The sequence below is a fragment of the Caretta caretta genome, chromosome 2 (genome assembly GCF_965140235.1).
Source record: "Caretta caretta isolate rCarCar2 chromosome 2, rCarCar1.hap1, whole genome shotgun sequence".
NCBI classification, from domain to species: Eukaryota; Metazoa; Chordata; order Testudines; family Cheloniidae; genus Caretta; species Caretta caretta.
This window is the reverse complement of record NC_134207.1, coordinates 191,876,538-191,890,061: the sequence shown is the minus strand read 5'-3', so window position 1 is coordinate 191,890,061 and position 13,524 is coordinate 191,876,538. Positions and strand designations below refer to the sequence as shown.

The window sequence follows — 13,524 nt, the reverse complement described above, 5'->3', positions numbered from 1 at the left end:
TGCTTATGTCTGTACTTTGCTGAGTCTTATAGGATTTACCAAAACAGACCTTGAAAGTACATGGCAGCACAAAGCAGCTAAAATGTATTGGAGTATCTGGCTTTTAACTACTACTAGTACTTTTCTGAAGGGGAAGAGCTAAGGGGAGAACAGATCCCTAAATGACAAGCCTGTGACAGGAGGTGATGAGACGAAATCATCGGTATGTGATCTGGATTCCAGCACATGGCCTAGATCAAATGGCAGGACATGTTAAATGATTTTTTTGTCCTCAGCACTGGATGTGGAGCATGCAGGACAAAATAAAGATCTATTGTGTCTTTTCAATGAGTGTTTTATAATCTCAGAATTCAGGACTCTGCCAATAGAAGGTGCAGTACCACAGTTAGCTTTCAATTCACACTCCTTTCAAGAGCAGGTGTCAGCTTCAATTACTGTTCTACAAATTCATTTTAGTCAGTTAATGAAATCCTCTGGAGAATCATATTGATATTATTCTCCAGCTGTCTGTTGAAAGCCTTATATAACATGTTCCTTCTCACCCCATGGGAAAATTTGTTCCAAATATGCTTTAGACTTCACAGGTTGTTCAAGCAGGGCATCAGAGAGTTGTGTGTTATCAAGTTATGGTGCCATAATGCAAGAATTATGAAGTTATTAAGGATGTATTATTAAAATTATCATTGCATCTTCATGCGAAGAAATTTTCACTCGACAAAACAATGAAAGTCAAAATCCACTGGGCGCTGAAGGTGAAGGTTGATGCTAATCTTCCACAATTAAGGTTTTGTTCTTTTTGCTATTAAATAGTATCTTCTTGTCATTCCCACACAACCTTTTGTTCCCGAATGCTTGTCCTTGTGTATATTCCACGCTAGGTGGGTAAGCACCCCACTCACCTGATATTGGAGATTTTATTGTTAGTAGTGTCCATTTGGTCTGCATGCATACCCTGACTAGCCTCATGCCTCATTCCAAGGGTATGAACTTTGGGGTGCGGCAGGACCAACCACCATTTGAGTTTCTTCTTACTGCCCTTGGCCTTGGTGTCCGCACTCCTTCAGCTTAGCTCATAGCCTTTTGTAACTAGTATTTTAGATTGCTTTCAGTACAGTTTTTTATATATATAGTACAAGGTGGTGGAATATTGCCCTTTGGAACTGACACTTTAACACTCCTATATAGTTTGAGGGAGTTTTCACTTCCATCATGACTCCCCTCTCTTTTTGTTGTTAGCTCCAGGCCAGTTTTTCTTGTAATACCCAAATCCCCCAGCTTTCAGTTTTGTGCATCTTATGAGGGAACCTTTCCCTGTAATGATGGTCATACATCCAGCCTTTTTTGTTTGGGCTTAGAGCCTGTTTTATAGTCAGTACTGGAGAGGCAATCGTTACCGGTGAAAGTCTCATATGCCACACCACTAGATGGGACTCAAGTTCATTAGAGACTTGTCGGTCCTCTGGTACCATACACCTAATTTATACTAGTGCAGGTGAAGGATGTTAGGGATGTTCTATGGGATGAAGTGCTTGGTATTGGCTTCCATGGCACCGATAGTTTGCTTGGTGGCTTAAAAAAACCTATGACTCTCTGAGCCTTAACTGATTTAGCGCAGGCCCCTATTTTAAAATGTTTGATACATTTTAATATTTGATCCCAAGCTGCATTCTAACATTGCAGCTACAGAACTAAATATCAGCTGAGTGCTTTTTGTTTTCTATCCAAGAAGGCAGTTTAATGCTTACATGGAATTTGACATGAACAGTTTGCATTTTACAATAACTGAATTTCCTACAACTTATTCAGAAGCAGTGCTGAATGCTCACTAGTATGGTATAGATGACGTATTATTTTTGATGTCTATCAAATATATAACCACTTTCATCCCCATTTCATTATTCTGGTATCTCATATTGTTACTTCAGTCCAATATATAGACTAGTAACCCAAAGTACAGTTTCTTAAAGGGATTGGTGAAAACTACTTTGTTTTTAGAAGCAAACAATGCTGCTCATTCTTCTGGTGGAGGAAGAAAGGAGAATGCGGTTCAGTGGTTGCTATGATGCTAAATGAAATTTGGAAGCAAGAAGCTGAAAAACCCTTTAGCTGCAGATGTCTGCCATAGTTGCCTCACACAGGGACAAGCTGTTGGGCAATACTAGCCCAGCTGTCAACACCCACAGAGGAGTGCTGACGCTAAGCATTAATCTTACTTTGCGGCTTTTGTCAGTGATACATAGTGATAGATATATTGTAATTGATCTCCAGACCAGCAGGAAAATGTTAATGGACAGGTAGTAATGCAGTCTTTTTCTATAGCCAAGACACAGATTCACAGGCTGACTAGTGGCAACTTCCACATTAGCCACTAGGAGAAGGTTTGTAAACATCACAGATTGCTGAGATTACACCATTCATATATTGTAAAATACTGGTGAATCACATTAATGCCAGAGAGAGATCCACTGCAAACCATCACATGGCACATTAGAAAAAAGTAAAGGCCTGGCATCATAAATTTTATTTTGTACATTTGTTTTCACAGATGCGGCCTCGTTTTAATTTGAGAAGTATACTGGTAAACATACCATTGGGCCAGATCCTCAGCTGCTGTAAATTGGCTTAACTCCATTGACTTCCATGGAGCAAAACCAATTTATGCCAGGTGGAGAGCTGGCCCAGTATATTTTGTTAAAGTAACAAAAGCCTATTAATATAAGACCTCATTAATAGCACTGGGTTATTAATGCTTTGTCATCTCTTGGGGCAGGAAATGTTTTTGGTTCTGCATTTGTACATCATAGCACATGACTAGTGTTCCTGAGTGCTATGCTAATACAAATAACAATAATGATACTTGGCTGAAAAATAAAGTGATGACACCATTATGGGGGAGAACTATTGGGTTTGCAAATGAGTGAAATAATAAATAATGCAACAACAGTGGATGCCAGATTATCAGAAAACAAGATCCACAGTTGTGTGCAAAACATATGTATGTGCACATACCCCTTTGCCTTTGTGACAACTAACAGAAGTTTCCAGATCACAGGCCCTGGTTCTCATGGGGGACTTCAATCACCCTGACATCTGCTGGGAGACCAATACAGCCGTGCACAGAAATCCACAAAGTTTTTGGAGAGTGTTGGGAACTTCCTGGTGCAAGTGCTGGAGGAACCAACTAGGGCCGTGCTCCTCTTGACCTGCTGCTCACAAACAGGAAGAATTGGTAGGGGAAGTAGAAGTGGGTGGCAACCTGGGCAGCAGTGACCCTGAGATGGTAGAGTTCAGGATCCTGGCAAAAGGAAGAAAGGAGAACAGCAGAATATGGACCCTGGACTTCAGAAGAGCAGACTTTGACTGCCTCAGGAAGCTGATAGGCAGGATCCCCTGGGAGGCTAATATGAGCGGGACAGGAGTCCAGGAGAACTGGCTGTATTGTAAAGAAGCCTTATTGAGGGCGCAAGAACAAACCATACTGATGTGCAGAAAGAAAAGCAAATATGGCAGGTGACCAGCTTGGCTTAACAGAGAAATCGTCAGTGATCTTAAACACAAAAAGGAAGCTTACAAGAAGCGGAAACTTGGACAGATGACTAGGGAGGAGTATAAAAATGTTGCTCGAGCATGCCAGGGTGTAATCAGGAAGGCTAAAACACAACAGGAGTTACAGCTAGCAAGGGATGTGAAGGGTAACACCAAGGGCAAGTCATGACCAACCTGATTGCCTTCTATGATGAGATAACTGGCTCTGTGGAAAGGGGAAAGTGGGGGACATGATATATCTTGACTTTAGCAAAGCTTTTGATACGGTCTCCCACAGTATTCTTGCCAGCAAGTTAAAAAAAAGTATGGATTGGATGAATGAACTATAAGGTGGATAGAAAGCTGGCTAGATAGTCAGGCTTAATGGGTAGTGATCAATGGCTCGATGTCTAGTTGGCAGCCGGTATCAAGCAGCGTGCCCCAGGGGTCTGTCCTGGGGGCCAGTTTTGGTCAGCATCTTCATTAATGATCTGAATGATGGGATGGATTGCACCCTCAGCAATTTTGCGGATGACACTAAGCTGGGGGGAGAGGTAGATACACTGGAGAGTAGGGAATGGGTCGAGAGTGACCTAGACAAATTGGAGGATTGGGCCAAAAGAAATCTGATGAGGTTCAACAAGGACAAGTGCAGAGTCCTGTACTTAGGACAGAAGAATCCCATGCACTGCTATAGAAGAGTGAGGGGGGATTTGATAGCAGCATTCAAATGCCTGAAGGGGGGTACCAAAGAGGCTGGAGCTAGGCTGTTCTCAGTGGTGGCAGATGACAGAATGAGGAACAATGGTCTTAAGTTGCAGTGTGGGAGGTCGAAGTTTAATATTGGGAAAAACTATTTCACTAGGAGAGTGGTGAAGCACTGGAATGGGATACCTAGGGAGGTGGTGGAATCTACATCCTTCGATGTTTTTAAGGCGCAGCTTGACAAAGCCCTGGCTGGGTTGATTTAGTTGGGGGTTGATCCTGCTTTGAGCTGGGGGTTGGACTAGATGACCTCCTGAGGTCTCTTCCAACCCTAATCTTCTATGAGTGTGACCGCCACAGTGCACGCACAAATTGCGCATTTAACTTTAGACACTCAAGTGCCTTATCTGAATGCAGAATTGCAATAACTGCCTGCACAAATGTAGTGCAGACTCCCATGCATGTGCCTCCATGGGACTTGACATGCGTGCCAAAACTAACATTAGCACGCTTTGATACAGGATCAGAGCTATACTGAGGACATTATTGATAGCAGCTCCCAGTGATCTTGATTCGGGTGTCAGACTGGTTTTTACACCAGTGTAAATCTTTTGATTTCAGAGGCATTACCCTGATTTTTGAAGTTGGATAGTAAACTACATTTGAAATTTTCTGTCCTAGATTCCTCTCCCACCCCCCTCCAACACCCCTAGGAAATATACTTTATGGCAACTGCCTTTTCCTAGGATCTCAAGGCCAAATGGCACCTAATGATTTCTCTCGAAGAAGCAGATGTTAACATTTTTGACACATGCTCCTTTGTTGTCAGCCTTTCAACATTTGTTGCCTAATCCCATTGGTATGAATTTTATACAGATTAGCTTTCCTAGATGCTAATTTGTGTGCTCTCTCAACCTAAACAGAAAGGATATAGTCTACAGGTCACATTTATTAGCAGCAGCATGGCTCCTGAGGTGCCCATTTACTTCATTTCACATCTCTAAATCGATGGGAGGGGCAAAGAATTAACCATGTTCCTTTTGAGAGGAAGAGAGCAGTCAATGAAAGGATTGATGCAGAAGGAATTACTTCAAAATATTTTCTCATTAATTTATGTTAACCCCTAGAAGTAAGTGCTGTAATATTGCTGCAGAAGATGGGTTAAAGTTATTTTCAAAAGGAAACCCTATTTAACTCTTTGAAATCAGCGATACCCCAGATAGCCATCATCTGAGCACTAGCTAATTTCCAAGGTTTTAATTTCTCCATTAATGAGTGACAGTGGCAGGGAGGAGTGAGGCTTTCTAGCTCTTGGAGACAGGGATGAGGCAAATCTCATACCTGTGGGGCCACCAGACTGGCCCATACCTATCTGTACTGTTTCCCATCTCCACCTGCTGGCAGTTTCTAACCCATCCCTTGTGTCAGGAATCAGCCAGGGAAGACAACAGAGCTGAAGAGCAGGTCAGAAGTGGGGATGAACAACATGGAAGGAACAAGGTGATAGCAGGAGCGAAGTAGGGAGGAGGTGTTTGGTTCCTGTTGTGTGCGAGATCAAAACAGTAATACGTTCTTCAGTTAAGGAACCTTTGGCATGAGCTGGGGGCTGATGCCATCTGTAAGGCCTACAGTGCATAATTCTATAATTTTTGGGGACTCCTTTATATTCTACTGAGGCTACTTAGTGTTTCCAGTTACATTCAGGAAAAAATAAATTGCAAACAAAACCTTTTTTCATAATTTTAACAGCCATTACTGCTTTCCAAGGACAACCAGAATTCACATTAAGAGACGTTTAGAATCATGTCCCTTCTGGGCTCTTAGTACTCAATGCTAATATAACAGGGTGTTGGGTGATGTTGATTGTCCTCTGGACACGCACTGAACAGTCCCATGATATTGTGAACAAAGTTGTTTTCTCTGTTCACGTGCTGTGCCCTTCCCCGACTCTCTCCTTTCATTACAGTGCTGACAGTATGAGGTTGTTCCTGCCCCTTCAGCTAGTTGTGCTGTCAAGTTAGGCTTAACAGCAACACCAGGGAGGCTACCAGCATGGCTTAGCACTGAAGCTGTTCATGTATAGAAGAGGGGAGTTTGATGCCCATTTCTGAACATTTAAACAAATATTCGTAAGGAAAACAGCTGCACCTTCAGTGGAGCTTGAACGCCCCACATGTATGCGAAGTGGTGCAGCTTGAAACCCTCATGCCAGCACCATGGTGCTACTTAGAGTTGCCAGGTGTCCAGTTTTCGACCAGAATGCCCGGTTCAAAAGAGACCCTGGTGGCTCCAGTCAGCACCACTGACAGGGCTGTTGAAAGTCCAGTCAGTGGCGCAGCAGAGCTAAGGCAGGCTCCCTGCAACTCCTGGAAGCAGCGGCATGCCCCCCCCCCCCAGCTCCTACACGCAGGGGCAGCCAGGGGGCTTCATGTGCTGCCCTCGCCCCAAGCACCGATTCCACAGCCCCCATGGGAGCTACGAGGGCAGCGCCTGTGGACGAGGCAGCGCACAGAGCCATATGGCTGCGCCTCCGCGTTGGAGCCGGAGCCGGGACATGCCACTGCTTCCGGGAGCTGCTTGACGTAAGCACCACCTGGAGCCTGCACCCCGACCCCTTCTCGTGCCTCAGCCCTGATCCCCCTCCCACCTTCTGAACCCCTCAGTCCCACCCCGGAGCTCCCTCCCACACCCTGAAGCCCTCATTTCTGGCCCCACCCCGGAACCCACAGCTCCAGCCCAGAGCCCATACTCCCCTCCCACTCCCCTGCCTCAGCCCGGAGCCCCTCCCACACTCTGAAGCCCTTGGCTCCACCCCCCCAGCCTGGAGCACCCTCCTATACCCCAGAGTCTGCACCCCCAGCTGGAGCCCTCACCCCCCCACACACACACCCTAACCACCTGCCCCAGCCCAGAGACCCCCCAGCCCGGAACCCCCTCCTGCCCCACAAATCCCGCATCCCTGGCCCTACCCCAAAGCCTGCACCCCCAGACCGAGCCCTCACCCCCTCCCGCACCCCAACCCCCCTGAGCCAGCCCGGTGAAAATGAGCAAGTGAGTGAGGGTGTGGAGAGTGAGTGGGGGGATGGAGTGAGTGGTGGGTGGGGGCCTCAGCAAAGGGGCGGGACATGGGCAGGGCTTCAGAGGAGGGGCGGGGCAAGGGTGTTCGGTTTTGTCTGAGTAGATACTTGGCAACCCTATGGCTACTGTGATTCCTCCCTCTGTGAGACAGCAAACGTAGAAGGGCATGCTCAGCCCTGTAATGGCAGAGGGCAGCTCCTGCCTACCATTGAAGGGATAGATTAGATATTCCCAATGCCATGAGGGTGCTGATTCCCAAGGTGCAAGTGTCAGATGCAATATGTGACAAAGGCCCAATAGGAGGGACACCAAAAGATTTCTTCTTGCTAGAACCTTTAAATGGTTTCTGAGTCATTTCTTTAGTATATGGGACTTTTTATTAGCTTGATGATAGTTTCTCTCCATTGTAAAGAATTTTTAACACTAAAAGGTACAGGCCATCAAATGTGCGGAACATGGGTATCTTGGGGAGTAAAATGAATGACAGCCCTCCAGAGGAGGGACACTTGAGACTGAGAGGTATGTTGAGAGCACTAGTACAGTGGCCCCAGGAGAATAGATACTACCAATTTATGTAAATATATTACAAATAAATTAACATGTCAGATAAAGCCCTCAAGATATATAAAGAAACCTTATTCAAGAACGCCTGGTTGCCAGAATGAATTTCTCGGGCAAATCCTCTAGAACAGTAGCATCTGTTCATTACTGAAATACTGACAAAGATACACAAATGCCCTTGGGAGGACAGGCTGCACTATAAAACTGCTGCTAACCGTAATCAGTTAGGGTTATATTAGCAAATTTCTGGAATTTCTGCAAGGGAATCCCATTTGGCCTGCTGCTAGTTTGGCCAACTGCAGAAAATCATTGCTTCTAATGGGGGAAACCATGCAACTCTGATAGTAAAACAAACAAAATAAACTCAGAGAAGATTAAGTTTGCATGCTTCAATGTTCAAAAGAAAAGAAATGACAAATATAGGGTTGCACATGCAGCCACAACTCGTATAACTCGGTCCCGCTGTGCGGAGGTATTATGATGCCATACAATCACATACTCTTGCTCAAATGATACACTATCAGTTATTTACTTTAAAAAAGAACTTGATTGCACCTGGAGCAGTGGTTTCCAGGGCCCCTTATGAGCCCCCTCTCTTAAAATTATTCAGGCTGGATGCTATGCTGTATGTTTCAGCATACTTTTCAGGAACAAAGTATAAATATTTCTATCACAATGACTTTTAATGCTGTATTAGGCCCCCAATCCTGCAATGAGCTCTGCATGACTTCTAAAGTTCGACAGTTTTAAATCAGCAGGTCAGCATAACTTATATCCAAAAGTTTTAAGGGAGCTCGGTGGACCAATAATATTGATTTTCAGTAAGTCTTGGAACAACAGGGACGTTCTCGAAGACTGGAAGAACGCTAATGTTGTGCAAATATTTAAAAATGGCAAATGGAATGAGCCAGGCTTATGTCTTATGCCAGGCTTATAGGCTTGTGTCTCAGGGTGCTCACTCCCCTTGGACAGTGCCTCCTCCTGGCTGCTCTGGGAAGAGTTCTCTTTTAGGTCCGACACCTCCCCTTGCAGTCTCTCCACCTGTCCTCTCTTTCACTCCGTGGCCCCTTTCTCACACCAAGAGCTGCAGGTTTCCTTTTTGTGACGGCCCTCTGCCCAGGTCACCGTTTGGTTCCCCCCTCTGGACCTGCTGCCCTGGTACTACCACTTCATCGGTAGGGGAACCTGGGCCTGCCCACTACTCCGGGTTCTAGCCCAGGGACCCTGTGACATGCAGTCAAGGGCTGCTCAGGCCCCAGCCTCACTGTTCGTTTCCTGGGCTGCTTCCTGTCCACCTCCCAAAGGCTTTCTTCTCACCCCTTCTCTCTGAGTATGCCCTTCCCTCAGAGTCAGTGTGCGTCTCTTTCCCTGGGTTCCCTCCTTCCCTCTCTTATGTGCAGAGGGTGGCTGCAGACTTCCTCACTGCCACCATTTCTCTTTCCAGCTTCCTGGCTTTATATTAACCCAGCTACTCCTGCTCAGCTGAGCTCCACCTTCCAATCAGGGGTTGCTTGTCCAGCCTAAGCCCTCACATGTGGCCTGTCTCTCTAACTGGCCCTTTCTCAGCTATGGTGTGAGGTGAACATCCCATCACAGTCTGCCAGTCTGACATCAATCCCGGACAAGATAATGGAGCAGTTGATATGGGACTCGGTTAATAAAGAATTAAAGGAGGGTACTATAATTAATGCCATTCAACATGGATTTATGGAAAATAGATTCTGTCAAACTAACTTGATAGCTTTTTGATGTGATAATAAGTTTGATAACAGTAATAGTGTTGATGTAATATACTTAGCCTTCTTCAAGGCATTTAACTTGGTACTGCCTGACATTTTGATTAAAAAAATTAGAAAGATATAAAATTAACATGGCACACATTAAATGGATGGCTAACTGAGGTCTCAAAATGTAACTAAACAGTCATTGAACAGGTGTGTTTTTAGTGGGGATCCTTCAGGGATTGGTTCTTGGCTGTATGCTATTCAACATTTTATTAATGACCTGGAAGAAAACATAAAATCATCACTGATAAAGTTTGCAGATGAACAAAAATTGGGGGTGTGGTTAATAATGAAGAGGATGGGTCACTGGTTCAAAATTATCTGGATTGCTTACTAAGCAATATGCATTTCAATATGGCTAAATGTAAATGTATACATCTTGAAACAAGGAATGTAGGATACTTACAGTAGGAGGGACTCTATCCTGGGAAGCAGTGATTCTGAAAAAAGATCTGCGGGTCATGGATAATCAGCTGAACATGAGCTCCCAGCATGATGCTGTGCCCAAAAGGGCTAATGCAATGCTTGGCTGCATAAATGGGAATCTCAAGTGAGACTAGAGAGGTTATTTTACAGCCGTATTTAGCACTGGTGTGACTGCTGCTAGAATACTGTGTCCAGTTCTGGTGTCCACAATTCAAGAAGGATTTTGATAAATTGGGAAGAGTTCAGAGAAGAGCTATGAGAACGATTAACATGCTGTGTAGTGATAGACTCAAGGAGCTCAATCTATGTAGCATCATAAAGAGAAAGTTAAGAGGAGGCTGATTACAGTCTGTAAGTACCTACATGGAGAACACGTATTTAACAATAGGCTCTTCAATCTAACAGACAAAAGTATAACACAATCCAGTGGCAGGAAGTTGAAGCTAGATGAAGTCAGACTGGAAATAAGGTGTTAACTTTTAACAGTGAGGGTAAGTAACCACTGGGATATCTTACCAAGGGTCGTGGTGGAGTCTCCAATTTTTAAAACGAGATTGGATGTTTTTCTAAAAGATCTGCTCTAGGAATTATTTTGGAGAAGTTCCAAATCTGTGTTACATTAGATGATGACAGTGGTCCCTTCTGCCTGGGAACCTATGAAATCTATAAATGAATCCACATGGAGCTTATTGAAGGCTCTAGGACTAAGTTTGTTTTCCAAGTGGTGCTACCTCCCTTCTTGGTCATCTTTATGAGAAAGCTGTTTTGTTCAAAAGGTAAAATGAATAGAGTCCCCTCTGCAAACACATGCACCCCGGCACATGGGTTTATGACAGCCTAAAGAGGAAAGTTACTACAAGATCCTCTTGTTATAATATTGGTAGCATGACACCGACCATAGCCCTGTCTGTTACTTGTGGATTTTTACATGTATCATTATTTTTTTTTTTAATCAATGAGTAATCTTACAATGGTCAACTGGAATCTTTGTGTAAGTCAGTATTAGGTAACCATGAGTGTATTTTTCATCGCTGAAGTACAGAGAGCCCGTCTGATTAAAAAGGGAGGGTGTTGTTATAGTAGAAGAATAATGTGTGTTCAGTTCTCATTGCATCTTGTACAACAGTTTTTTGATAAAAGTTTAAGGGATGATTTATGAATAGTGAATGTTCACAATATAGCCACTGGCAAATTGTTTAATGTATTTTTTTATAAAATCCAGAGGCTGTAAATGTGTCTGTATGAACTGGAATCACTGTAGAATGTGTTATAAAGTAGTTTATCAAATTAGACATTAAGAGTGAAATTCTGGCTTCATTGACAATGATGACAAAAGTCTCACTGACTTCAGTAGTGCCAGGATTTCATCTCAGGACTTTTGTTCATATTAAAAATGTCGATAGGGAAATTCCATAATAAGCTTTGTTCTATGCAAATTATGTACATAGTTACACTTTGATCTTAAGCTGAAAGCCATTTTGTTTTAGCCCTACAGTAATTTACCAAATAAATGTCTCTTGCTACATGTTTCAATATGTAAAATGGATTAACTTGTGAGTAACTTCTATGTAACATTTTTCTGTAGATCAGCAATTCAGAAGCTGGGAGCAGAAGTATTTGAAAAGGTTTACAGCTATCTCAAGAAAGCAAGACAGCAGAATGCAAGTGAAGACGAGATCCGGGAATGTCTGGAGAAAGTGGTTTCTAGAGCAAGTGACTGTTTTGAAGTGGATCAGCTTCTCTACTTTGAGGATCAGCTGCTTGCCTTAGCTCCAGTGTAAAATGTACATCAGAAATGGACAACACTGGAGATATGTGAAAATGCTGAGCTACACCCTTACGGGCCAGCAAACAAGTACTGTATTATTGGGGGTCAGAAAGGTGTCCATCATGGTGACAATCTTTTTTCTCCATTTGTTTTATTGCATCAAGAAGTGTATTTCCTTAGGTCCAGATTTTTCACCCATGGGTTGTTCCCATTGACTTTAATGGTGCACGATCAGGGTCCCAGTGAGGTCAATGGGAATTTTGCCATTGATTTCTGTAGTAGCAAGAGTGGTCTTTGATCCAGCAAGACATTAAGCACATACTTAAATGCTTTGCTGGATTTTGCCTTGGACAGCAGTATGTATATATGAGTGTGTTTGTGTGTTTATATACACATACGTGTGTATATATGGTTACTCAATTATCAGAAATCACACATTAGTTATTGCTCTGTTGAAGGCCTGTATTTCACCTGAGTGCCCTTTGAAAGAGCCATGTAAAAGAGAGAGAGAGAGAGAGACATGAAGCCCGACCTGAAGGCTGCTGAAATCCATGAAAATATTTCCATGAACTTCTGTGGGTTTTGGATCAGGCCCATAGTGTACAACTAGAAAAATAAATCCATTTTAGCTTGTTCACAGATCTTGTTAACTTTTTATCTCCATATTTATGTTGCCTGTTCTAAAAGCACAACACTTGTAGTTATATCAAATACCCCTCACCACGCTCATCATAACACCTTACCTTCTCTTCCTAACATTTTTCCTTTTCGTTCTGCATGCTGATCACCTTTACTGCTACTTGTTAAACTCTAAACACGGAATAAATGCCACACTGTATAACAGGTTCTCATATGAGCCTTGGGCCAAATTCACTTTAGACTCCCAGCCCCCATCGGACTCCTCACATTGCCTGTTCATGTGCAGCACACTGCAATCCTTTAAATGTACTCAGGCGGGGAGTGGGCAACAGTGGCCTTCAAAATCATTGCAATTTGATCTTAGGCAGGCCATTATGGCTGGGAGCTGCAGCTACTTAGCACTTCTGGAAAGAAGGTCACCCACTAACTTCTCTATGCCTCAATTTGCCAATCTGTAAAATGGGAATAATGATACTTCTTCTGGTGTGTGGCTTCTGATGGCATAAACAATGAATTAGGTGTTGGTATCTATCTCAGTGATTGTAATAACTGGTGTGGTAACACACTTTTATCTGTGCCAAGCAAAGTGTTGTGTATGATCATAGTCCAGCATATATCAGAGGCAGTTGATAGCACTCTCAGAAAAGAGCAAGCTGGTTTTCGGAAAGGGCGTGGATGCAGAGAGCAGATCTTCACTCTACGAAACGTAATAGAACGGTGCTTAGAATGGCAATGGCAACTCTACGTAAATGTCATAGACTTTGAGAAGGCTTTTGATAGCATTCACAGGAGCAGCCTATGGCGCATTCTGTGGGCATGTGGAATTCCTTTTGGTATAATCAACGTCATCAAACGCTTCTATTTCAACTTTACATGTAGTGTTGATTACAGTGAGCTCAGTTTTGAAGTCAAAACAGGAGTACGTCAGGGGTGTGTCATGTTTGCAATCCTCTTCAACATTGCCATCGACTGGGTAATGCAGCTTACAACAGAAGACATGTCAAGAGGCATTAAATGGACACTCTTCTCATCACTTGG

At 43.6% G+C, this 13,524-nt stretch overlaps 1 protein-coding gene across 5 annotated transcripts in view; it reads left to right on the top strand.

Moving 5' to 3' along the window:
- The window catches only part of NEK11 (NIMA related kinase 11), a 166,700-nt gene extending 154,212 nt beyond the window's left edge, over positions 1–12,488 (top strand). For 4 of the 5 annotated variants that reach the window (XM_048838753.2, XM_048838756.2, XM_048838755.2 and 1 more), the window contains exon 16: positions 11,665–12,488. In XM_048838753.2, coding sequence (XP_048694710.1) covers positions 11,665–11,860 — 196 coding nt within the window. In that variant the 3' untranslated portion in view covers positions 11,861–12,488. The remainder of the gene's footprint in view (positions 1–11,664) is intronic. The other variant, XM_048838757.2, reaches the window with a different exon arrangement.
- The last annotated feature ends 1,036 nt before the right edge of the window (positions 12,489–13,524 follow it).